Source organism: Oncorhynchus kisutch, linkage group LG15 (assembly GCF_002021735.2).
Source record: "Oncorhynchus kisutch isolate 150728-3 linkage group LG15, Okis_V2, whole genome shotgun sequence".
NCBI lineage: Eukaryota > Metazoa > Chordata > Actinopteri > Salmoniformes > Salmonidae > Oncorhynchus > Oncorhynchus kisutch.
Genome location: NC_034188.2, coordinates 10,237,200 through 10,264,429, shown reverse-complemented (window position 1 = coordinate 10,264,429; position 27,230 = coordinate 10,237,200). Strand labels below are relative to the sequence as shown.

Here is a 27,230-nt window from a genome sequence, read left to right as displayed (position 1 = left end):
ACTAGTATCCTATTTCAGAAGACATATTCCTCCCATGTCTCTGAACCATGGATCAATAATTCCCTATTACAGAAAAAACACTATTTCCATTGATCGTTATTACTCTATTGACTTATCGTCATTTTGACCTCTCGTCCTTTGTCTCTGCCTTTGTGTGTTTATCTTCGACATATTGCAGATGGCTACACCACTGATGACATTGAGTTCTACTGGCGAGGGGGAGATGGAGCTGTGTCTGGGGTGGAGAGAATAGAGCTGCCTCAGTTCTCCATCGTGGACTACAAACTGGTCTCCAAGAATGTGGTCTTCTCTACAGGTACACAGTGGTGGCCATTTTGATACCTATGTAGCGTATGTGGGAACTCTTTAAAGACTGTTGGAAAAGCATTCCTCATGATTGCTGGTTGAGAGAATGCCAAAGTGTGATAAGCTGTCAAAAGGCAAAGGGTGTCTACTTTGAAGAATCTAAAATGTAAAATATATTTTGATTTGGTTACACCATTTTGGTTATTACAAGATTCCATATGTTTTATTTCATAGTTTTGATGTCTTCACTATTATTCTACAATGTAGAAAATAGTAAAAATAAAGGAAAACCCTGGAATGAGTAGGTACTGTATATCTATGGCTATACAGTAGCTTTTCAGGGGGTGATCCACAGATATTCCGTATATTACCTTTCTCTGCTTTTTCAGTTCTGATCCCTCCACTTCAGGTCATTATTTGTAAAAGACAATGTATTCTTAATGGTTTACCTGGTTAAATAAAGGAAAATGAAATAAATACAGTTCTGTCTGTTTTCCTCCATGCAGGTTCCTACCCCCGTCTGTCTCTGAGCTTCAAGCTGAAGAGGAACATCGGCTACTTTATCCTCCAGACCTACATGCCCTCTATCCTGATCACCATCCTGTCTTGGGTCTCCTTCTGGATCAACTATGATGCCTCCGCTGCCAGAGTGGCCCTGGGTAAGACTGCCCATCGAATTCGATCAATAAAGTTATAGAGATTTCATCATTCAATCAACCAATCAATCCGTAAATCAAATTAAATTTATACATTATATAACGATGTTTACAAACGTTGTTGTCATAGTGTAGAACATGCGTTGTTGTCATAGTGTTATAACATACGTTGTTGTCAGTGTTAGAACATGCGTTGTTGTCATTGTGTTAGAACATACGTTGTTGTCATAGTGTTAGAACATGCGTTGTTGTCATAGTGTAGAACATGCGTTGTTGTCATAGTGTTATAACATACGTTGTTGTCAGTGTTAGAACATGCGTTGTTGTCATAGTGTTAGAACATACGTTGTTGTAATAGTGTTAGAACATGCGTTGTTGTCATAGTGTAGAACATGCGTTGTTGTCATAGTGTTATAACATACGTTGTTGTCAGTGTTAGAACATGCGTTGTTGTCATAGTGTTAGAACATGCGTTGTTGTCATAGTGTAGAACATGCGTTGTTGTCATAGTGTTATAACATACGTTGTTGTCAGTGTTAGAACATGCGTTGTTGTCATAGTGTTAGAACATACGTTGTTGTCATAGTGTTAGAACATGCGTTGTTGTCATAGTGTTAGAACATACGTTGTTGTCATAGTGTAGAACATGCGTTGTTGTCATAGTGTTAGAACATACGTTGTTGTCATAGTGTTAGAACATGCGTTGTTGTCATAGTGTTAGAACATACGTTGTTGTCATAGTGTTAGAACATGCGTTGTTGTCATAGTGTTAGAACATACGTTGTTGTCAGTGTTAGAACATGCGTTGTTGTCATAGTGTTAGAACATGCGTTGTTGTCATAGTGTTTGAACATGCGTTGTTGTCATAGTGTAGAACATGCGTTGTTGTCATAGTGTTAGAACATGCGTTGTTGTCATAGTGTTAGAACATACGTTGTTGTCATAGTGTTGGAACATGCGTTGTTGTCATAGTGTTATAACATGCATTGTTGTCATAGTGTTAGAACATGTGTTGTTGTCATAGTGTTAGAACATACGTTGTTGTCATAGTGTTATAACATACGTTGTTGTCATAGTGTTAGAACATGCGTTGTTGTCATAGTGTTAGAACATACGTTGTTGTCATAGTGTAATAACATGCGTTGTTGTCATAGTGTTAGAACATGTGTTGTTGTCATAGTGTTAGAACATACGTTGTTGTCATAGTGTTATAACATACGTTGTTGTCAGTGTTAGAACATGCGTTGTTGTCATAGTGTTAGAACATACGTTGTTGTTCATAGTGTAGAACATGCGTTTTTGTCATAGTGTTAAAACATGCGTTGTTGTCATAGTGTTAGAACATGCGTTGTTGTTCATAGTGTTAGAACATGCGTTGTTGTCATAGTGTTAGAACATACGTTGTTGTCATAGTGTTAGAACATGCGTTGTTGTCATAGTGTTAGAACATGCGTTGTTGTCATAGTGTTATAACATACGTTGTTGTCAGTGTTAGAACATGCGTTGTTGTCATAGTGTTAGAACATACGTTGTTGTTCATAGTGTAGAACATGCGTTTTTGTCATAGTGTTAGAACATACGTTGTTGTCATAGTGTTAGAACATGCGTTGTTGTCATAGTGTAGAACATGCGTTGTTGTCATAGTGTTAGAACATAAGTTGTTGTTCATAGTGTAGAACATACGTTGTTGTCATAGTGTTTGAACATGCGTTGTTGTCATAGTGTTAGAACATGCGTTGTTGTTCATAGTGTTAGAACATGCGTTGTTGTCATAGTGTTAGAACATGCGTTGTTGTTCATAGTGTTAGAACATGCGTTGTTGTCATAGTGTTAGAACATACGTTGTTGTCATAGTGTTAGAACATGCGTTGTTGTCATAGTGTTAGAACATGCGTTGTTGTTCATAGTGTTAGAACATGCGTTGTTGTCATAGTGTTAGAACATGCGTTGTTGTTCATAGTGTTAGAACATGCGTTGTTGTCATAGTGTTAGAACATACGTTGTTGTCATAGTGTTAGAACATGCGTTGTTGTCATAGTGTTAGAACATGCGTTGTTGTCATAGTGTTATAACATACGTTGTTGTCATAGTGTTAGAACATGCGTTTTTGTCATAGTGTTAGAACATACATTGTTGTCATAGTGTTAGAACATGCGTTGTTGTCATAGTGTAGAACATGCGTTGTTGTCATAGTGTTTGAACATACGTTGTTGTCATAGTGTTAGAACATGCGTTGTTGTCATAGTGTAGAACATGCGTTGTTGTCATAGTGTTTGAACATACGTTGTTGTCATAGTGTTAGAACATGCGTTGTTGTCATAGTGTAGAACATGCGTTGTTGTCATAGTGTTAGAACATGCGTTGTTGTCATAGTGTTTGAACATACGTTGTTGTCATAGTGTAGAACATGCGTTGTTGTCATAGTGTTAGAACATAAGTTGTTGTTCATAGTGTAGAACATACGTTGTTGTCATAGTGTTTGAACATGCGTTGTTGTCATAGTGTTAGAACATGCGTTGTTGTTCATAGTGTTAGAACATGCATTGTTGTCATAGTGTTAGAACATGCGTTGTTGTTCATAGTGTTAGAACATGTGTTGTTGTCATAGTGTTAGAACATACGTTGTTGTCATAGTGTTAGAACATGCGTTGTTGTCATAGTGTTAGAACATGCGTTGTTGTCATAGTGTTATAACATACGTTGTTGTCAGTGTTAGAACATGCGTTGTTGTCATAGTGTTAGAACATACGTTGTTGTTCATAGTGTAGAACATGCGTTTTTGTCATAGTGTTAGAACATGCGTTGTTGTCATAGTGTACAACATGCGTTGTTGTCATAGTGTTTGAACATACGTTGTTGTCATAGTGTTAGAACATGCGTTGTTGTCATAGTGTAGAACATGCGTTGTTGTCATAGTGTTTGAACATACGTTGTTGTCATAGTGTTAGACCATGCGTTGTTGTCATAGTGTAGAACATGCGTTGTTGTCATAGTGTTAGAACATGCGTTGTTGTCATAGTGTTTGAACATACGTTGTTGTCATAGTGTTAGAACATGCGTTGTTGTCATAGTGTTAGAACATACGTTGTTGTTCATAATGTTAGAACATGCGTTGTTGTCATAGTGTTAGAACATACGTTGTTGTCATAGTGTTATAACATGTGTTGTTGTCATAGTGTTAGAACATGCATTGTTGTCATAGTGTTAGAACATGCGTTGTTGTCATAGTGTTATAACATACGTTGTTGTCAGTGTTAGAACATGCGTTGTTGTCATAGTGTAGAACATGCGTTGTTGTCAGTGTTAGAACATGCGTTGTTGTCATAGTGTAGAACATGCGTTGTTGTCATAGTGTTATAACAAATGTTGTTGTCAGAACATGCGTTGTTGTCATAGTGTTAGAACATGCGTTGTTGTGATAGTGTAGAACATGCGTTGTTGTCATAGTGTTAGAACATGCATTGTTGTCATAGTGTAGAACATGCGTTGTTGTCATAGTGTTAGAACATGCGTTGTTGTCATAGTGTTAGAACATACGTTTTTGTCATAGTGTTAGAACATGCGTTGTTGTCATAGTGTTAGAACATACGTTGTTGTCATAGTGTAATAACATGCGTTGTTGTCATAGTGTTAGAACATGTGTTGTTGTCATAGTGTTATAACATACGTTGTTGTCATAGTGTTATAACATACGTTGTTGTCATAGTGTTAGAACATGCGTTGTTGTCATAGTGTTAGAACATACGTTGTTGTCATAGTGTAATAACATGCGTTGTTGTCATAGTGTTAGAACATGTGTTGTTGTCATAGTGTTAGAACATACGTTGTTGTCATAGTGTTATAACATACGTTGTTGTCAGTGTTAGAACATGCGTTGTTGTCATAGTGTTAGAACATACGTTGTTGTTCATAGTGTAGAACATGCGTTTTTGTCATAGTGTTAGAACATGCGTTGTTGTCATAGTGTTAGAACATGCGTTGTTGTCATAGTGTTTGAACATACGTTGTTGTCATAGTGTTAGAACATGCGTTGTTGTCATAGTGTAGAACATGCGTTGTTGTCATAGTGTTAGAACATGCGTTGTTGTCATAGTGTTTGAACATACGTTGTTGTCATAGTGTTAGAACATGCGTTGTTGTCATAGTGTTAGAACATACGTTGTTGTCATCGTGTTAGAACATGCGTTGTTGTCATAGTGTTATAACATACGTTGTTGTCAGTGTTAGAACATGCGTTGTTGTCATAGTGTTAGAACATACGTTGTTGTTCATAGTGTAGAACATGCGTTTTTGTCATAGTGTTAGAACATGCGTTGTTGTCATAGTGTACAACATGCGTTGTTGTCATAGTGTTTGAACATACGTTGTTGTCATAGTGTTAGAACATGCGTTGTTGTCATAGTGTAGAACATGCGTTGTTGTCATAGTGTTTGAACATACGTTGTTGTCATAGTGTAGAACATGCGTTGTTGTCATAGTGTTTGAACATACGTTGTTGTCATAGTGTTAGACCATGCGTTGTTGTCATAGTGTAGAACATGCGTTGTTGTCATAGTGTTAGAACATGTGTTGTTGTCATAGTGTTTGAACATACGTTGTTGTCATAGTGTTAGAACATGCGTTGTTGTCATAGTGTTAGAACATACGTTGTTGTTCATAATGTTAGAACATGCGTTGTTGTCATAGTGTTAGAACATACGTTGTTGTCATAGTGTTATAACATGTGTTGTTGTCATAGTGTTAGAACATGCATTGTTGTCATAGTGTTAGAACATGCGTTGTTGTCATAGTGTTATAACATACGTTGTTGTCAGTGTTAGAACATGCGTTGTTGTCATAGTGTAGAACATGCGTTGTTGTCAGTGTTAGAACATGCGTTGTTGTCATAGTGTAGAACATGCGTTGTTGTCATAGTGTTATAACAAATGTTGTTGTCAGAACATGCGTTGTTGTCATAGTGTTAGAACATGCGTTGTTGTGATAGTGTAGAACATGCGTTGTTGTCATAGTGTTAGAACATGCATTGTTGTCATAGTGTAGAACATGCGTTGTTGTCATAGTGTTAGAACATGCGTTGTTGTCATAGTGTTAGAACATACGTTTTTGTCATAGTGTTAGAACATGCGTTGTTGTCATAGTGTTAGAACATACGTTGTTGTCATAGTGTAATAACATGCGTTGTTGTCATAGTGTTAGAACATGTGTTGTTGTCATAGTGTTATAACATACGTTGTTGTCATAGTGTTATAACATACGTTGTTGTCATAGTGTTAGAACATGCGTTGTTGTCATAGTGTTAGAACATACGTTGTTGTCATAGTGTAATAACATGCGTTGTTGTCATAGTGTTAGAACATGTGTTGTTGTCATAGTGTTAGAACATACGTTGTTGTCATAGTGTTATAACATACGTTGTTGTCAGTGTTAGAACATGCGTTGTTGTCATAGTGTTAGAACATACGTTGTTGTTCATAGTGTAGAACATGCGTTTTTGTCATAGTGTTAGAACATGCGTTGTTGTCATAGTGTTTGAACATACGTTGTTGTCATAGTGTTAGAACATGCGTTGTTGTCATAGTGTAGAACATGCGTTGTTGTCATAGTGTTAGAACATGCGTTGTTGTCATAGTGTTTGAACATACGTTGTTGTCATAGTGTTAGAACATGCGTTGTTGTCATAGTGTTAGAACATACGTTGTTGTCATCGTGTTAGAACATGCGTTGTTGTCATAGTGTTATAACATACGTTGTTGTCAGTGTTAGAACATGCGTTGTTGTCATAGTGTTAGAACATACGTTGTTGTTCATAGTGTAGAACATGCGTTTTTGTCATAGTGTTAGAACATGCGTTGTTGTCATAGTGTACAACATGCGTTGTTGTCATAGTGTTTGAACATACGTTGTTGTCATAGTGTAGAACATGCGTTGTTGTCATAGTGTTTGAACATACGTTGTTGTCATAGTGTTAGACCATGCGTTGTTGTCATAGTGTAGAACATGCGTTGTTGTCATAGTGTTAGAACATGCGTTGTTGTCATAGTGTTTGAACATACGTTGTTGTCATAGTGTTAGAACATGCGTTGTTGTCATAGTGTTAGAACATACGTTGTTGTTCATAATGTTAGAACATGCGTTGTTGTCATAGTGTTAGAACATACGTTGTTGTCATAGTGTTATAACATGTGTTGTTGTCATAGTGTTAGAACATGCATTGTTGTCATAGTGTTAGAACATGCGTTGTTGTCATAGTGTTATAACATACGTTGTTGTCAGTGTTAGAACATGCGTTGTTGTCATAGTGTAGAACATGCGTTGTTGTCAGTGTTAGAACATGCGTTGTTGTCATAGTGTAGAACATGCGTTGTTGTCATAGTGTTATAACAAATGTTGTTGTCAGAACATGCGTTGTTGTCATAGTGTTAGAACATGCGTTGTTGTGATAGTGTTAGAACATGCGTTGTTGTCATAGTGTTAGAACATGCATTGTTGTCATAGTGTAGAACATGCGTTGTTGTCATAGTGTTAGAACATGCGTTGTTGTCATAGTGTTAGAACATACGTTGTTGTCATAGTGTTAGAACATGCGTTGTTGTCATAGTGTTAGAACATACGTTGTTGTCATAGTGTAATAACATGCGTTGTTGTCATAGTGTTAGAACATGTGTTGTTGTCATAGTGTTATAACATACGTTGTTGTCATAGTGTTATAACATACGTTGTTGTCATAGTGTTAGAACATGCGTTGTTGTCATAGTGTTAGAACATACGTTGTTGTCATAGTGTAATAACATGCGTTGTTGTCATAGTGTTAGAACATGTGTTGTTGTCATAGTGTTAGAACATACGTTGTTGTCATAGTGTTATAACATACGCTGTTGTCAGTGTTAGAACATGCGTTGTTGTCATAGTGTTAGAACATACGTTGTTGTTCATAGTGTAGAACATGCGTTTTTGTCATAGTGTTAGAACATGCGTTGTTGTCATAGTGTTAGAACATGCGTTGTTGTCATAGTGTTAGAACATGCGTTGTTGTCATAGTGTAATAACATACGTTGTTGTCATAGTGTTATAACATGCGTTGTTGTCATAGTGTTATAACATGCGTTGTTGTCATAGTGTTAGAACATGCGTTGTTGTCATAGTGTTAGAACATGCGTTGTTGTCATAGTGTTATAACATGCGTTGTTGTCATAGTGTTAGAACATGCGTTGTTGTCATAGTGTTATAACATGCGTTGTTGTCATAGTGTTAGAACATGCGTTGTTGTCATAGTGTAGAACATGCGTTGTTGTCATAGTGTAGAACATGCATTGTTGTCATGGTGTTAGAACATGCGTTGTTGTCATAGTGTTTGAACATGCGTTTGTTCATAGTGTTATAACATGCGTTGTTGTCATAGTGTTAGAACATGCGTTGTTGTCATAGTGTTAGAACATGCGTTGTTGTCATAGTGTTTGAACATGCTTTGTTGTCATAGTGTAGAACATGCGTTGTTGTCATAGTGTAGAACATGCGTTGTTGTCATAGTGTTAGAACATGCGTTGTTGTCATAGTGTAGAACATGCGTTGTTGTCATAGTGTTAGAACATGCGTTGTTGTCATAGTGTAATAACATACGTTGTTGTCATAGTGTTATAACATGCGTTGTTGTCATAGTGTTATAACATGCGTTGTTGTCATAGTGTTAGAACATGCGTTGTTGTCATAGTGTTAGAACATGCGTTGTTGTCATAGTGTTATAACATGCGTTGTTGTCATAGTGTTAGAACATGCGTTGTTGTCATAGTGTTAGAACATGCGTTGTTGTCATAGTGTTAGAACATGCGTTGTTGTCATAGTGTAGAACATGCGTTGTTGTCATAGTGTAGAACATGCGTTGTTGTCATAGTGTTAGAACATGCGTTGTTGTCATAGTGTTTGAACATGCGTTGTTGTCATAGTGTTATAACATGCGTTGTTGTCATAGTGTTAGAACATGCGTTGTTGTCATAGTGTTAGAACATGCGTTGTTGTCATAGTGTTTGAACATGCTTTGTTGTCATAGTGTAGAACATGCGTTGTTGTCATAGTTTAGAACATGCGTTGTTGTCATAGTGTTAGAACATGCGTTGTTGTCATAGTGTAGAACATGCGTTGTTGTCATAGTGTTAGAGCATGCGTTGTTGTCATAGTGTTTGAACATGCGTTGTTGTCATAGTGTAGAACATGCGTTGTTGTCATAGTGTTAGAACATGCGTTGTTGTCATAGTGTTAGAACATACGTTGTTGTCATAGTGTTGGAACATGCGTTGTTGTCATAGTGTTATAACATGCGTTGTTGTCATAGTGTTAGAACATGTGTTGTTGTCATAGTGTTAGAACATACGTTGTTGTCATAGTGTTATAACATACGTTGTTGTCATAGTGTAGAACATACGTTGTTGTCATAGTGTAATAACATGCGTTGTTGTCATAGTGTTAGAACATGTGTTGTTGTCATAGTGTTAGAACATACGTTGTTGTCATAGTGTTATAACATACGTTGTTGCCAGTGTTAGAACATGCGTTGTTGTCATAGTGTTAGAACATACGTTGTTGTTCATAGTGTAGAACATGCGTTTTTGTCATAGTGTTAGAACATGCGTTGTTGTCATAGTGTTAGAACATGCGTTGTTGTCATAGTGTTAGAACATGCGTTGTTGTCATCGTGTTAGAACATGCGTTGTTGTCATAGTGTTAGAACATGCGTTGTTGTCATAGTGTTAGAACATGCGTTGTTGTCAGTGTTTGAACATACGTTGTTGTCATCGTGTTAGAACATGCGTTGTTGTCATAGTGTTAGAACATGCGTTGTTGTCATAGTGTTAGAACATGCGTTGTTGTCAGTGTTTGAACATACGTTGTTGTCATAGTGTTAGAACATGCGTTGTTGTCATAGTGTTAGAACATGCGTTGTTGTCATAGTGTTTGAACATACGTTGTTGTCATAGTGTTATAACATGCGTTGTTGTCATAGTGTTTGAACATGCGTTGTTGTCATAGTGTTATAACATACGTTGTTGTCATAGTGTTAGAAAATGCGTTGTTGTCATAGTGTTAGAACATGCGTGTTTGTCATAGTGTTTGAACATGCGTTGTTGTCATAGTGTTAGAACATACGTTGTTGTCATAGGTGACGTATGAAAGAAAGAATAGAATCATTCATATTCTACCCTAAACCAGCTACGATTGCAGTTAGATAGATCCTTTGCACCTTGATCCTAATAACAATCATGTTCGTACTGTGAATGATTTGTGATACAGTAGCCTAGATTATTGGCCGAAAATGATGTCATATACTTGATGAGGATAAGGTTCTAATGAGCGTCTCAGTCCATTGACCTGTGTCTGTTATTGACCCTTTATTGTCCTAATGAGCGCCTCTAATAACACAGATGACTAACGAATCAAACACAATGGGTGTATTGGTCTTTTAACACAGGTGACTAATGTATCAAACACAGTGGGTGTATTGGTCTAATAACACAGATGACTAGAGTATGAAACACAGTGGGTGTATTGGTCTTTTAACACAGGTGACTAATGTATCAAACACAGTGGGTGTATTGGTCTAATAACACAGGTGAATCGTGCCGTGACGAATACCAAGGCTGCGTACCAAATTACACCCTATTCCCTATATAGTGCTTAACCTTTGACCAGAACCCACATTGGGATCTAATTAGAAAAAGTAGTGCACTATGTGGGGAATAGAGTGTCTTTTGGGACAACACTGGGCTGCTTCTTATATCTACAGACACGGGGTCTGTAGCTTCCTGAAACATGTGGTTGGTCCCCTGGAATTTGAACAGAGACCCAATGCTCAGATACACACGTATGCACACACAGACGCACGCATGTAGGCATGCACGCATACACACACACATATGGGTTCATTAGGTCTGTAGAATGAGGATCTATATGTCCGTATGGGTTCATTAGGTCTGTAGAATGAGGATCTATATATCCGTATGGGTTCATTAGGTCTGTAGAAGGAGGATCTATGTGTCCGTATGGGTTCATTAACTCTGTAGAATGAGAATCTATATGTCCGTGTGGGTTCATTTGGTCTGTAGAATGAGAATCTATATGTCCGTATGGGTTCATTAGGTCTGTAGAATGAGGATCTCTATGTCCGTATGGGTTCATTAGGTCTGTAGAATGAGAATCTATATGTAGGTATGGGTTCATTAGGTCTGTAGAATGAGGATCTATATGTCCGTATGGGTTCATTAACTCTGTAGAATGAGGATCTATATGTCCGTTTGGGTTCATTAGGTCTATAAAGGTGCCAAACTACAACGCTACTATGCACTTGTTTACTACTCATGTCACAGTTGGCTGGTTCCCGACCCTGTACCAGGAGGACACAGGGTTATTCTGGTCCGTTATCACATATATAATCAGATAGAAACTGTAGCTGATTTAGACTCCTTTGAACACCTGACACACACCTGAGACACACACACCTGACACACACCTGACAAACACCTGAGACACACCTGAGACACACCTGACACACACCTGAGACACACACCTGAGACACACACCTGAGACACACACCTGAGACACACACCTGAGACACACACCCGAGACACACACCTGAGACACACACCTGACACACACCTGACACACACCTGCGACACACCTGAGACACACCTGACACACACCTGAGACACACCTGACACACACCTGAGACACACCTGACACACACCAGAGACACCCCTGACACACACCTGACACACACCTGAGACCTACCTGACACACCTGATGCACACCTGACACACACCCGACACACACCTGACACATACCTGAGATACACCTGACACACACCTGAAACACACCTGAGACACCTGAGACACCTGAGAGACCTGACACACAACTGAGACACACCTGAGACACCTGACACACACCTGAGACACACCTGAGACACCTGAGACACCTGAGACACACCTGAGACACACACACCTGACACACACCTGACAAACACCTGAGACACACCTGACAAACACCTGAGACACACACCTGAGACACACACCTGAGACACACCTGACACACACACCTGAGACACACACCTGAGACACATACCTGACACACACCTGACACACACCTGAGACACACCTGAGACACACCTGACACACACCTGAGACACACCTGACACACACCTGAGACACACCTGACACACACCTGAGACACACCTGAGACACACCTGACACACCTGACACACACCTGAGACACACACCTGAGACACACACCTGAGACACACCTGAGACACCTGAGACACACCTGAGACACACCTGAGACACCTGAGACACCTGAGACACACCTGAGACACCTGAGACACACCTGAGACACACCTGAGACACCTGACACACACCTGAGACACCTGACACACACCTGACACACACCTGAGACACACCTGAGACACCTGACACACACCTGAGACACACCTGAGACACCTGAGACACCTGACACACACCTGAGACACACCTGAGACACCTGAGACACACCTGAGACACCTGACACACATCTGAGACACCTGACACACACCTGACACACACCTGAGACACCTGACACACACCTGAGACACACACACCTGACACACACCTGACAAACACCTGAGACACACCTGAGACACACCTGAGACACACCTGACACACACCTGAGACACACACCTGAGAGACACACCTGACACACACCTGAGACACACACCTGAGACACACACCTGAGACACACACCTGACACACACCTGACACACACCTGAGACACACCTGAGACACACCTGACACACACCTGAGACACACCTGACACACACGTGAGACACACCAGACACACACCTGAGACACACCTGACACACACCTGAGACACACCTGACACACACCTGAGACACACCTGACACACACCTGAGACACCCCTGACACACACCTGAAACACACCTGAGACACACCAAACACACCTGACGCACACCCGACACACACCTGACACACACCTGAGATACACCTGACACACACCTGAGACACACCAGACACACCTGAGACACACCTGACACACACCTGACACACACCTGACACACACCGGAGACACACACCTGAGACACACCTGAGACATACCTGAGACACCTGACAAACACCTGAGACACACATGAGACACCTGACACACACCTGAGACACCTGAGACACCTGATACACACCTGAGACACCTGACACACACCTGAGACACACCTGAGACACACCTGAGACACCTGAGACACACCTGAGACACCTGACACACACCTGAGACACACCTGACACACCTGACACACACCTGAGACACCTGGCACACACCTGACACACACCTGAGACACCTGACACACACCTGAGACACACCTGAGACACCTGAGACACACCTGAGAAACCTGAGACACACCTGAGACACCTGAGACACACCTGAGAGACACCTGAGACACACCTGAGACACCTGACACACACCTGAGACACTCCTGAGACACCTGACACACACCTGAGACACACCTGACACACAACTGAGACACCTGACACACACCTCAGACACACCTGAGACACACCTGAGACACACCTGAGACACACCTGAGACACCTGACACACACCTGATACACACCTTACACACCTTACACACCTTACACACACCTGACACACACATGACACACACCTGACACACCTGACACACACCTGACACACACCCGAGACACACCTGACACACACCTGAGACACAACTGACACACACCTGAGTCACACCCGAGACACCTGAGACCCACCTGACACACACCTGACACACACCTGACACACACATGACACACACCTGACATAGCCCTGAGACACACCTGACATAGCCCTGAGACACACCTGACACACACCTGAGACACACCCGAGACACACCTGAGACACACATGACACACACATGACACACACCTGACATAGCCCTGAGACACACCTGACATAGCCCTGAGACACACCTGACGCACACCTGAGACACACCTGACATACACCTGAGACACACCTGAGACACACTAGACACACACCTGACACACACCTGAGACACACTAGACACACACCTGACACACACCTGACACACACCTGACACACACCTGAGACACACCTGACGCACACCTGAGACACACCTGAGACACACCTGAGACACACCTGAGACACACCTGACATATACCTGACACACACCTGAGACACACTAGACACACACCTGACACACACCTGAGACACACTAGACACACACCTGACACACACCTGAGACACACTAGACACACACCTGAGACACACCCGAAACACACCCGACACACACCTGACACACACCTGAGATACACCTGACACACCTGACACACACCTGACACACCTGAGACACACCTGAGACACACCTGAGACACACCTGAGACATACCTGAGACACACCTGAGACACACCTGAGACATACCTGAGACACCTGACACACACCTGAGACACACCTGAGACACACATGAGACACCTGACACACACCTGACACACACCTGAGACACCTGAGACACCTGACACACACCTGAGACACACCTGAGACACACCTGAGACACACCTGAGACACCTGACACACACCTGAGACACCTGAGACACCTGAGACACCTGACACACACCTGAGACACACCTGAGACACCTGACACACACCTGAGACACCTGAGACACCTGACACACACCTGAGACACCTGACACACACCTGAGACACACCTGAGACACCTGAGACACACCTGAGACACACCTGACACACACCTGAGACACACCTGACACACACCTGAGACACACCTGACACACCTGACACACACCTGAGACACCTGAGACACACCTGAGACACCTGACACACACCTGACACACACCTGAGACACACCTGAGACACCTGACACACACCTGAGACACACCTGAGACACCTGAGACACACCTGAGACACCTGCGACACACCTAAGACACCTGAGACACACCTGAGACACACCTGAGACACACCTGAGACACACCTGAGACACCTGAGACACACCTGAGACACCTGAGACACACCTGAGACACACCTGAGACACACCTGGGACACCTGAGACACACCTGAGACACCTGAGACACCTGAGACACACCTGAGACACCTGAGACACACCTGAGACAACTGACACACACCTGACACACACTTGAGACACCTGAGACACCTGACACACACCTGAGATACACGTGAGACACCTGACACACACCTGAGACACACCTGACACACCTGAGACACACCTGAGACACACCTGACACACACATGACACACACCTGACACACACCCGAGACACACCTGACACACACCTGAGACACAACTGACACACACCTGAGACACACCCGAGACACCTGAGACCCACCTGACACACACCTGACACACACATGACACACACCTGACATAGCCCTGAGACACACCTGACATAGCCCTGAGACACACCTGACACACACCTGAGACACACCTGAGACACACCTGAGACACACATGACACACACCTGACACACATGACACACACCTGACACACACCTGACATAGACCTGAGACACACCTGAGACACCTGAGACACACGAGACACACCTGAGACACACCTGACATAGACCTGAGACACACCTGACATAGACCTGAGACACACCTGACACACACCTGAGACACACCTGACACACACCTGAGACACACCTGACACACACATGACACACACATGACACACACCTGACACACACCTGACACACCCCTGACATACACATGACACACTCCTGACACACACCTGACACACATCTGAAACTCCTGACACACACATGACACACACCTGAGACACACCTGAGACACCCCTGACACACACCTGAAACACACCTGAGACACACCAAACACACCTGACGCACACCCGACACACACCTGACACACACCTGAGATACACCTGACACACACCTGAGACACACCAGACACACCTGAGACACACCTGACACACACCTGACACACACCTGACACACACCGGAGACACACACCTGAGACACACCTGAGACATACCTGAGACACCTGACAAACACCTGAGACACACATGAGACACCTGACACACACCTGAGACACCTGAGACACCTGATACACACCTGAGACACCTGACACACACCTGAGACACACCTGAGACACACCTGAGACACCTGAGACACACCTGAGACACCTGACACACACCTGAGACACACCTGACACACCTGACACACACCTGAGACACCTGGCACACACCTGACACACACCTGAGACACCTGACACACACCTGAGACACACCTGAGACACCTGAGACACACCTGAGAAACCTGAGACACACCTGAGACACCTGAGACACACCTGAGAGACACCTGAGACACACCTGAGACACCTGACACACACCTGAGACACTCCTGAGACACCTGACACACACCTGAGACACACCTGACACACAACTGAGACACCTGACACACACCTCAGACACACCTGAGACACACCTGAGACACACCTGAGACACACCTGAGACACCTGACACACACCTGATACACACCTTACACACCTTACACACCTTACACACACCTGACACACACATGACACACACCTGACACACCTGACACACACCTGACACACACCCGAGACACACCTGACACACACCTGAGACACAACTGACACACACCTGAGTCACACCCGAGACACCTGAGACCCACCTGACACACACCTGACACACACCTGACACACACATGACACACACCTGACATAGCCCTGAGACACACCTGACATAGCCCTGAGACACACCTGACACACACCTGAGACACACCCGAGACACACCTGAGACACACATGACACACACATGACACACACCTGACATAGCCCTGAGACACACCTGACATAGCCCTGAGACACACCTGACGCACACCTGAGACACACCTGACATACACCTGAGACACACCTGAGACACACTAGACACACACCTGACACACACCTGAGACACACTAGACACACACCTGACACACACCTGACACACACCTGACACACACCTGAGACACACCTGACGCACACCTGAGACACACCTGAGACACACCTGAGACACACCTGAGACACACCTGACATATACCTGACACACACCTGAGACACACTAGACACACACCTGACACACACCTGAGACACACTAGACACACACCTGACACACACCTGAGACACACTAGACACACACCTGAGACACACCCGAAACACACCCGACACACACCTGACACACACCTGAGATACACCTGACACACCTGACACACACCTGACACACCTGAGACACACCTGAGACACACCTGAGACACACCTGAGACATACCTGAGACACACCTGAGACACACCTGAGACATACCTGAGACACCTGACACACACCTGAGACACACCTGAGACACACATGAGACACCTGACACACACCTGACACACACCTGAGACACCTGAGACACCTGACACACACCTGAGACACACCTGAGACACACCTGAGACACACCTGAGACACCTGACACACACCTGAGACACCTGAGACACCTGAGACACCTGACACACACCTGAGACACACCTGAGACACCTGACACACACCTGAGACACCTGAGACACCTGACACACACCTGAGACACCTGACACACACCTGAGACACACCTGAGACACCTGAGACACACCTGAGACACACCTGACACACACCTGAGACACACCTGACACACACCTGAGACACACCTGACACACCTGACACACACCTGAGACACCTGAGACACACCTGAGACACCTGACACACACCTGACACACACCTGAGACACACCTGAGACACCTGACACACACCTGAGACACACCTGAGACACCTGAGACACACCTGAGACACCTGCGACACACCTAAGACACCTGAGACACACCTGAGACACACCTGAGACACACCTGAGACACACCTGAGACACCTGAGACACACCTGAGACACCTGAGACACACCTGAGACACACCTGAGACACACCTGGGACACCTGAGACACACCTGAGACACCTGAGACACCTGAGACACACCTGAGACACCTGAGACACACCTGAGACAACTGACACACACCTGACACACACTTGAGACACCTGAGACACCTGACACACACCTGAGATACACGTGAGACACCTGACACACACCTGAGACACACCTGACACACCTGAGACACACCTGAGACACACCTGACACACACATGACACACACCTGACACACACCCGAGACACACCTGACACACACCTGAGACACAACTGACACACACCTGAGACACACCCGAGACACCTGAGACCCACCTGACACACACCTGACACACACATGACACACACCTGACATAGCCCTGAGACACACCTGACATAGCCCTGAGACACACCTGACACACACCTGAGACACACCTGAGACACACCTGAGACACACATGACACACACCTGACACACATGACACACACCTGACACACACCTGACATAGACCTGAGACACACCTGAGACACCTGAGACACACGAGACACACCTGAGACACACCTGACATAGACCTGAGACACACCTGACATAGACCTGAGACACACCTGACACACACCTGAGACACACCTGACACACACCTGAGACACACCTGACACACACATGACACACACATGACACACACCTGACACACACCTGACACACCCCTGACATACACATGACACACTCCTGACACACACCTGACACACATCTGAAACTCCTGACACACACATGACACACACCTGAGACACACCTCACACATGACACACACCTGACACAGCCCTGAGACACACCTGACACAGCCCTGAGACACACCTGAAACACACCTGACACACACCTGAGACACACCTGAAACACACCTGACACACACCTGAGACACACCTGAAACACACCTGACACACACCTGACACACACCTGACACATAATAATTGATCCATTATTTTGGTGATTGCAGTGATTGTAAAGGTAAAATGTGATCTCCAGGTATCACCACGGTGTTGACCATGACCACCATCAACACCCATCTGAGAGAGACGCTCCCTAAGATCCCCTACGTCAAGGCCATTGACATGTACCTGATGGGCTGCTTCGTGTTCGTCTTCCTGGCCCTGCTGGAGTACGCCTTCGTCAACTACATCTTCTTCGGACGGGGGCCCCAGAGGCAGAAGAGGGCCGCCGAGAAACTAGCCGTCGTCAACAACGAGAAACTCCGACCCGACCCCAATAAGGTAGGTGTCTCCGGATAGGAAGGGAGTAGGGACAGATTGTTCTAGAGAGGTTGTGTTGATGGTGTAATGTGGTGTCGGATGCAGTTGGAGAACACAGGTTATTCTTTCTCTCAAGGTTTATGTGATGCTTCTGTGATCAACTGTTGACTTGATGTCCTTTACTAGGGCTCAACTATACCTCCCTGTCCCATTGGTGTAGCCATGTGTATCTGTCAACCACAGTTCAATGAAAATACATCTTTAATAGTTAGACCAGGATCTGACAACATCTGACAGCAAGCTGCGATTTCTCCATGGTAACAGTGCTGATTTTGTATGCTTGCAGTGGATGGTGGGAAATGTAGTTCAGAGAGATGATGCTCTGTATGCCAGAATGAAACAGAGGGAAATTGACGCGTATGACACGATGTGGGATCCCATCTTTGTGGACGATGCCGCATTAGGACTAGGCGAGCAAAGAAATAAGGTACTGGAAGGTTTTGAAAGTCAAAACTTTAACAAATGTCATCAATCTGAATCAACTCCCCCGATCAGAGGAAAATACTGTAGTATTTTTTGTGCATTTCTTTAATTTGATTCTATAGATTTTTAAAGGCAACTTTAATCATCACTTCCCACCATTGTGTTTTTTTCCCTTCTCTTGATTTGCTCTTCATGCATTCTCCTGACAAACACGTCAACGTCATTGTTAAGTCAATTACAGCGTTTGGGACGCAGCCTACATCTCAGTCAAAATATTATACACCTTAAATTGATGGGAAACCTAAAAAATGAAGGGACAGGAAATGCTGGTTGTCATTGCAAGCTACTCCAAAGTTAATATTGGTGTGACAGAAAAATGTATATCTGAGGTCAATTGATAACACTCCTAAATAACAAGTGAAGCAATTGAATGGAAATGAGATGGTTAGTGACATATTATCGCTCAGCCTAACAGAGAAGAAAAAGAGAGATGTTTATTTTGTCCAACTGAGTGGCCTTGAAACAGAGTACAAACAACAGATCTCATTGAGAATTCGTTTTTTCAACTAACAAGTTTGAAAATATTTTTTTAGTTAGAGATGTTTTGTTTGCTTCAGAAGTCAGGCTATGGATGAAGAAACTTCTGATCCGATCCACTTCCTCAGTGTCCACAACGTCTCTCCTAACCTAAACCTACCTTTGACCCCTGAAATATCAACCTTAACCTCTCCTTCATCTTTGCAATATTTCCTTATTACTATTTCTCTCAACCTTTTATCCTCTCACATTTCTTCCTTTTGTTTACGTTGTTTGTTTACTTGGTTTGTCTTGTTCTGACTAGACAGAATGTTAACCACATGCTGGCTGAAATTCTGACATGACAATGAAGATGATTTCTCCATGAGAAACTGTTGATTTGTATTTATATACATACATACAGTACCAGTCAAAAGTTTGGACACACCTACTCATTCAAGAGTTTTTCTTAATTTTTTACTATTTTCTACATTGTAGAATAATAATGAAGACATCAAAACAATTAAATAACACATGGAATCATGTAGTAACCAACAATTCTTCAAAGTAGCCACCCTTTGACTTGATGACAGCTTTGCACAGCTTTGACATTCTCTCAACCAGCTTCACCTGGAACGCTTTTCCAACCATCTTGAAGGAGTTCCCACATATGCTGAGCACTTGTTGGCTGCTTTTCCTTCACTCTGCGGTCCAACTCATCCCAAACCATCTCAATTGCGTTGAGGTCAGGTGATTGTGGAGGACAGGTCATCTGATGCAGCACTCCATCACTCTTCTTCTTGGTCAAATAGCCCTTAAACAACCTAGAGGTTTGTTGGGTCATTGTCCTGTTGAAAAACAAATTGTAGTCCCACTAAGTGCAAACCAGATGTGATGGCGTATCGCTGCAGAATGCCGTGGTAGCCATGCTGGTAAGGTGTGTCTTGAATTCTACATAAATCACAGACAGTGTCACCAGCAAAGCACCCCGACACCATCACACCGCCTCCTCCATGCTTCACGGTGAGAATCACACATGCAGAGATCATCCGCAGAGATCATCTCACTAAGACACGGCGGTTGAAACCAAAAATCTCAAAATCAGACCAAAGGACAGATTTCCACCAGTCTAATGTCCATTGCTCATGTTTCTTGGCCCAAGCAAGTCTCTTCTTCTTATTGGTGTCCTTTAGTGGTGGTTTCTTTGCCGCAATTTGACCATGAAGACCTGATTTACACAGTCTCCTCTGAACAGTTGAGGTTGAGATGTGTCGGTTACTTGAACTCTGTGAAGCATTTATTTGGGCTGCAATTTCTGAGGCTGATAACTAATGAAGTTATCCTCTGCAGCCGAGGTAACTCTTCCTTTCCTGTGGCGGTCCTCATGAGAGACAGTTTCATCATAGCGTTTGAAGGTTTTTGTGACTGCACTTGAAGAAACTTTTCTGGATTGACTGACCATCTTAAAGTAATGATGGACTATCATTTCTCTTTGCTTATTTGAGCTGTTCTTGCCATAATGTGGACTTGGTATTTTTTCCAAATAGGGCTATCTTCTGTATACCATCCCTAACTTGTCACAACAAAACAGATTGGCTGAAACGCATTAAGAAGGAAAGATATTCCACAAATGAACTTTTAACAAGGCACGTCTGTTAATTTAAATGCATTCCAGGTGACTACCTCATGAAGCTGGTTGAGAGAATGCAAAGTGTATGCAAAGCTGTCATCAAGGCAAAGGGTGGCTAGTTTGAAGAATCTCAAATATAAAATATATTTGGATTTGTTTAACACTTTTTGGTTACTACTTGATTCCATATGTGTTATTTCATAGTTTTATTATTCTACAATGTAGAGAATAGTAGAAATAAAGAAAAACTCTTGAATGAGTAGGTGTGTCCAAACTTTTGACAGGTACTGTATATATATATATATATATATATATATATATATATATATATATATATATATATATATATATATATATATATAGATATATATATATATAGAGAGAGATATATATATATATATATTTATTGTATCTTCATATACTTATGTGTAATGACTAGCTATTGATTTATATAAATATAATCTATAATTAAATATGACATTTTATGGTAAATACACTATGCTCTACATTGCTACTGTAAATCAAATGTGGCCCATTAGTACAACGACAGAACTATACTGTACGTGATGAACCCGTCAATTAATAACTAAGAGAAAAACACATTCTTATTAAAGCACACATAGTGCCTTTTAATTAACCATAAAGATAGACCTTTCAAGTATTTTAAGTGAACATAGATTATTTAAGAATAAGATGACCTATGAACCATGCCTCATTTTATCTATCCGTAAATATAGCCTTCTTTTAAATATTTTAAGTAAGGATAGATTATGATGACGTATGAACCTTGCCTACATTCACTTCCTCTCACGGCCCCTCCTCTTCCTCCCCCCGTCCTCCTATCATAGATGACCACCTCCCTGACTGATGACAACATCCTGTTTGGTTCCCTGGAGATGAAGAATGAGATGGGGGGTGTTCCTCCTGAGCTGTCCAGGTCCCTGGGCCCTGGGGGTCTGGGTGACCCGCGCAACACCATGCTGGCCTACGATAGCTCCACGCTGCAGTACCGCAGGGCCGCCATGGCCCGACAGAACTACGGTGGTGGACCTCACAGCGCACTGGAGCGCCACGCCACCCAGAAGAAGTCCCGCCTACGGAGACGGGCCTCGCAGCTCAAGGTCAACATCCCTGACCTGGCTGATGTGAACTCTATCGACAAGTGGTCCAGGATGATCTTCCCTACCGTGTTCTCCTTCTTTAACGTGATCTACTGGCTCTACTACGCTCACTAAGGAGAGAGAGAGAGAGGGATATCATTGATGAGAGAGAGAGAGAGAGAGAGAGAGAGACAGAGAGGGAGAGAGAGAGACAGAGAGAGAGAGAGAGAGACAGAGAGAGACAGAGGGAGAGAGAGAGCGCACCTATTATTTTGCTGATTCATTGTTAAAGAAATGTGAGAAAAATAGTTTTGGAAGGAAGGAGCTCTACACCTGAACACTTCTTCTACAGCATCTATCTGCCGTGACACTCTTATGATCTGGGAATAACCTCTAATGACTGACAGAGGAGAGGAGAGATTTTAAAAAGACAAGACAGACAGACATGGTGCCTAATCCTGAAGAAATGTCAATATATCATTCTAATATTTGTCATTTGTAGCTTAACTCTCTGTGGATCAAATATTTATGCTTGTGTTTGCATATACTTTAAGGATTTGTTTAGTTTTAGTCTATGTATTTTGTTCATAGCCGAGCTATCTGCATCCAGGAAACCTTTTCTCAAGGGTTTTAAAGGGGTTCATCCTTGATTAAACTATTTTCCTGTAGTTATTGTAATACAAAAACATTCTTTAAAAAGCATGCTTCTATTTCATTTCTGCTGCGTCTCCATCTTTATCGATGGAGCACAAAGCATTTGAGTTTTTAACTAGTTGAGGTTTTTTCTTCTGTGTAGCAAAGAGTGTCTGCAGAACTCTTTTCACCCCCCATACTGTAGCTTAGGCTGAGCTTGGGGTTCAATTGGGGACCAACAACAATGGGCTACTGTAAGTGATAGTACCGCAGATGGTCAATAGGGGGCACTCTTCTCTATGGACATTCCAATGGGTCTTCAGTGTTGCCGTTTCTGTCCTGCCAATTTGTGGGTTCGTGACCTTTAACCTAGAGATCATGACCCATCATCCATTCTGGCCATTGAAGTTCCCATGAAGGTTTCATATGTAAAAGGTATGGTACGACCATGGATCTTGAAGCTCTGACCTGCCAAGTGTTTTTGACCTGACTTTGTTGTACTGACAGAATCTCGTAGTCCATCACATCAAACTGCCCTGGTTTAAAAGAGAGAGACAGTACTGTGTAACCCTCGCCTCTGCATTGCCAGTGTGGGTGGCATTAAGGGGAGAGAATGGCTTTATTTATTTATTACCCAGGGGGGTGCTTATTTACATTGCTGATGGACATCAAGAGAGCTAAGCCCATCTTTCATTGTAATGAAAGTTCCTGCATAAATCTAGTAATCCACAATCATATCAATAGAGTTGATTGGTTCTAGAACTTTGACACGTTCCATTGTGATTAGGTTTTATGTTTTGATGAATTGTAGATATAATGTTTTAAAAATCATGTTGTAAAGGACATGGTCCATTTTTATAAACTAAATATTCATGAAAAGCCAGATGTATAAATATTATGAATGAATTATATATTTAAATGGGTCTGTTGTTGTTTTTTGCAGTCTAACTAACAGGTAAAATGTACCGTGGCCAGATTATAAAAAGAAAAAATCTTAAATTCGTTGAAGGAAATAATATATATATAATTTTTCCTGACACTGTACTTTGTACTTGGAGTTTTTTCTTTGTTTATATTTCTCATTTTTTCCCGTTTCTTTCTACTTTTAAAAGCAGCTACTTGGCAGCGAGGAAACAGAAGCTCTACCACTACCATCTACCAGACTCTAATAAAACAACTGTCTTTTTATGCATGGCTCAAAACCATTTGTTTCTCTCCAGAAATGACTGTGACAGGACCCGAGGTGAATCAACCACGTTGCCATGACGCATCATCATCATATTTTCTACAAAGTTCCTGTAAATTCCAATTGTAATATTTCATAATAATGACTCATGTAAATAACTTGTGTATTGATTGTCAGCCATTATGAAGATGTACCTAAATTCAATTAAAACTCAATTCAGCCTATATATTAGTTCATTTCCCGAATGCATGATAAGACTGGGAGAGACTGTATGTACAGTACCTGGGAGAGACTGTATGTATATAGAGGCTTTGGGAGGGAACAAGCAAATGAGGGCTGCAGATGTAATCCTCTCTCTCTCTCTCTCTGTGTGTTCGTTCTCTCTCTCTCTCTCTCTCTCTCTCTCTCTCTCTCTCTCTCTCTCTCTCTCTCTCTCTCTCTCTCTCTCTCTCTCTCTCTCATGGGTTCAGAATACAGCAGTGCATCCATCCAGTCAGGTAGTAGTGGGGTTGTTATGGTGTGGGGCTGGGACATTATTATTTTATTATTTATTTACCTTTATTTAACCAGGTAGGCAAGTTGAGAACAAGTTCTCATTTACAATTGCGACCTGGCCAAGATAAAGCAAAGCAGTTCGACAGATAAAACGACACAGAGTTACACATGGAGTAAAAACAAACATACAGTCAATAATGCAGTATAAACAAGTCTATATACAATGTGAGCAAATGAGGTGAGAAGGGAGGTAAAGGCAAAAAAGGCCAAGATGGCAAAGTAAATACAATATAGCAAGTAAAATACTGGAATGGTAGTTTTGCAATGGAAGAATGTGCAAAGTAGAAATAAAAAGACTCCGTGTGGAGCCTGATCCAGCTTTCCAGCCAGTCAACCATCCCTAGCCATCCAGCAGAGAGCCATCCAGACATTCGCTGGACTCACTGTTGCCCATTGTCCTTGGGTACCCAACGGGCCTGACAGACAGACGGACAGACAGGCAACCCTCCTTCCCCGTCCCAACCTCACTCACAACAAGCCAAGAGTAGAGAGAGATCCCTCTGACTCCACCGCACCCTCTCACACACTCACTGCCTTCCTCCACACCCACCACCACTCGAACTGGATCCATCCATTCCCTCTCCTCCCTACTTCTGATATGACAACTACTGTTGTGGAGCGGCTGCATTGAAATACTTAATCCCAGGCCTATTCAGTTGATCCCAGGCCTATTCAGTCAATCCCAGGCCTGTTCAGTCAATCCCAGGCCTATTCAGTCAATCCCAGGCCTATTCAGTCAATCCCAGGCCTATTCAGTCAATCCCAGGCCTATTCAGTCAATCCCAGGCCTGTTTAGTCAATCCCATCCCTATTCAGTCAATCCCAGGCCTGTTTAGTCAATCCCAGGCCTGTTCAATCAATCCCAGGCCTATTCAGTCAATCCCAGGCCTATTCATTTGAGGAGAACTCCGACCCGAGTTAAGCATGCGTAAAAGGAACGCAATTCCCTTTTTATGTACTTTTCTTTCTATGCGTTTTCTGACCTTGAAATTAAGCATGAGGTGCATCGACAGATAAATCATATTCTGACCTTGACTTTATTCCACCAACTTTACGAGCGATGAAACGATGAATAAGGTCCAGAAACCGGTTGGCTCCGAGTGGAACAGCATCTACTTTGTTTTCCTGATAGAAATAACACCATTCTCCATGACTGTTGTTTACACATCGATAAGAGCTGTTGATAAGAGCTATTGATAAGAGCTATTGATAAGAGCTATTGATAAGAGCTGTTGATAAGAGCTATTGATAAGAGCTATTGATAAGAGCTATTGATAAGAGCTGTTGATAAGAGCTGTTGATAAGAGCTATTGATAAGAGCTATTGATAAGAGCTGTTGATAAGAGCTATTGATAAGAGCTATTGATAAGTGCTGTTGATAAGAGCTATTGATAAAAGCTATTGATAAGAGCGATTGATAAGAGCTATTGATAAAAGCCGTTAATAAGAGTTATTGATAAGAGCGATTGCTACGAGTTATTGATAAGAGCTGTTGATAAGAGCCATTGATAAGAGCTGTTGATAAGAGCTATTGATAAGAGCTATTGATAAGAGCTATTGATAAGAGCCATTGATAAGAGCCATTGATAAGAGCTGTTGATAAGAGCTATTGATAAGAGCTGTAGGCTTCTGTAGCCATGCACAAATGCCAGTACACCGCCAAGCTGTAGGCTTCTGTAGCCATGCACACATACCAGTACACCGCCATGCTGTAGGTTTATGTAGCCATGCACACATACCAGTACACCGCCAAGCTGTAGGCTTCTGTAGCCATGCACAAATACCAGTACACCGACCAAGCTGTAGGCTTCTGTAGCCATGCACTCATATCAGTACACCGCCAAGCTGTAGGCTTCTGTAGCCATGCACACATACCAGTACACCGCCAAGCTGTAGGCTTCTGTAGCCATGCACACATACCAGTACACTGCCAAGC

At 42.9% G+C, this 27,230-nt stretch overlaps 1 protein-coding gene across 2 annotated transcripts in view; it reads left to right on the top strand.

Moving 5' to 3' along the window:
* Positions 1 to 24,963, top strand: part of gabrb2a (gamma-aminobutyric acid type A receptor subunit beta2a) — a 107,759-nt gene extending 82,796 nt beyond the window's left edge. The window contains exons 6-10 of one of the 2 annotated variants that reach the window (XM_031789612.1): positions 179 to 316; positions 813 to 965; positions 18,968 to 19,212; positions 19,538 to 19,678; positions 22,669 to 24,963. In XM_031789612.1, coding sequence (XP_031645472.1) covers positions 179 to 316; positions 813 to 965; positions 18,968 to 19,212; positions 19,538 to 19,678; positions 22,669 to 23,055 — 1,064 coding nt within the window. In that variant the 3' untranslated portion in view covers positions 23,056 to 24,963. The remainder of the gene's footprint in view (positions 1 to 178; positions 317 to 812; positions 966 to 18,967; positions 19,213 to 19,537; positions 19,679 to 22,668) is intronic. The other variant, XM_031789613.1, reaches the window with a different exon arrangement.
* Positions 24,964 to 27,230: the final 2,267 nt, after the last annotated feature.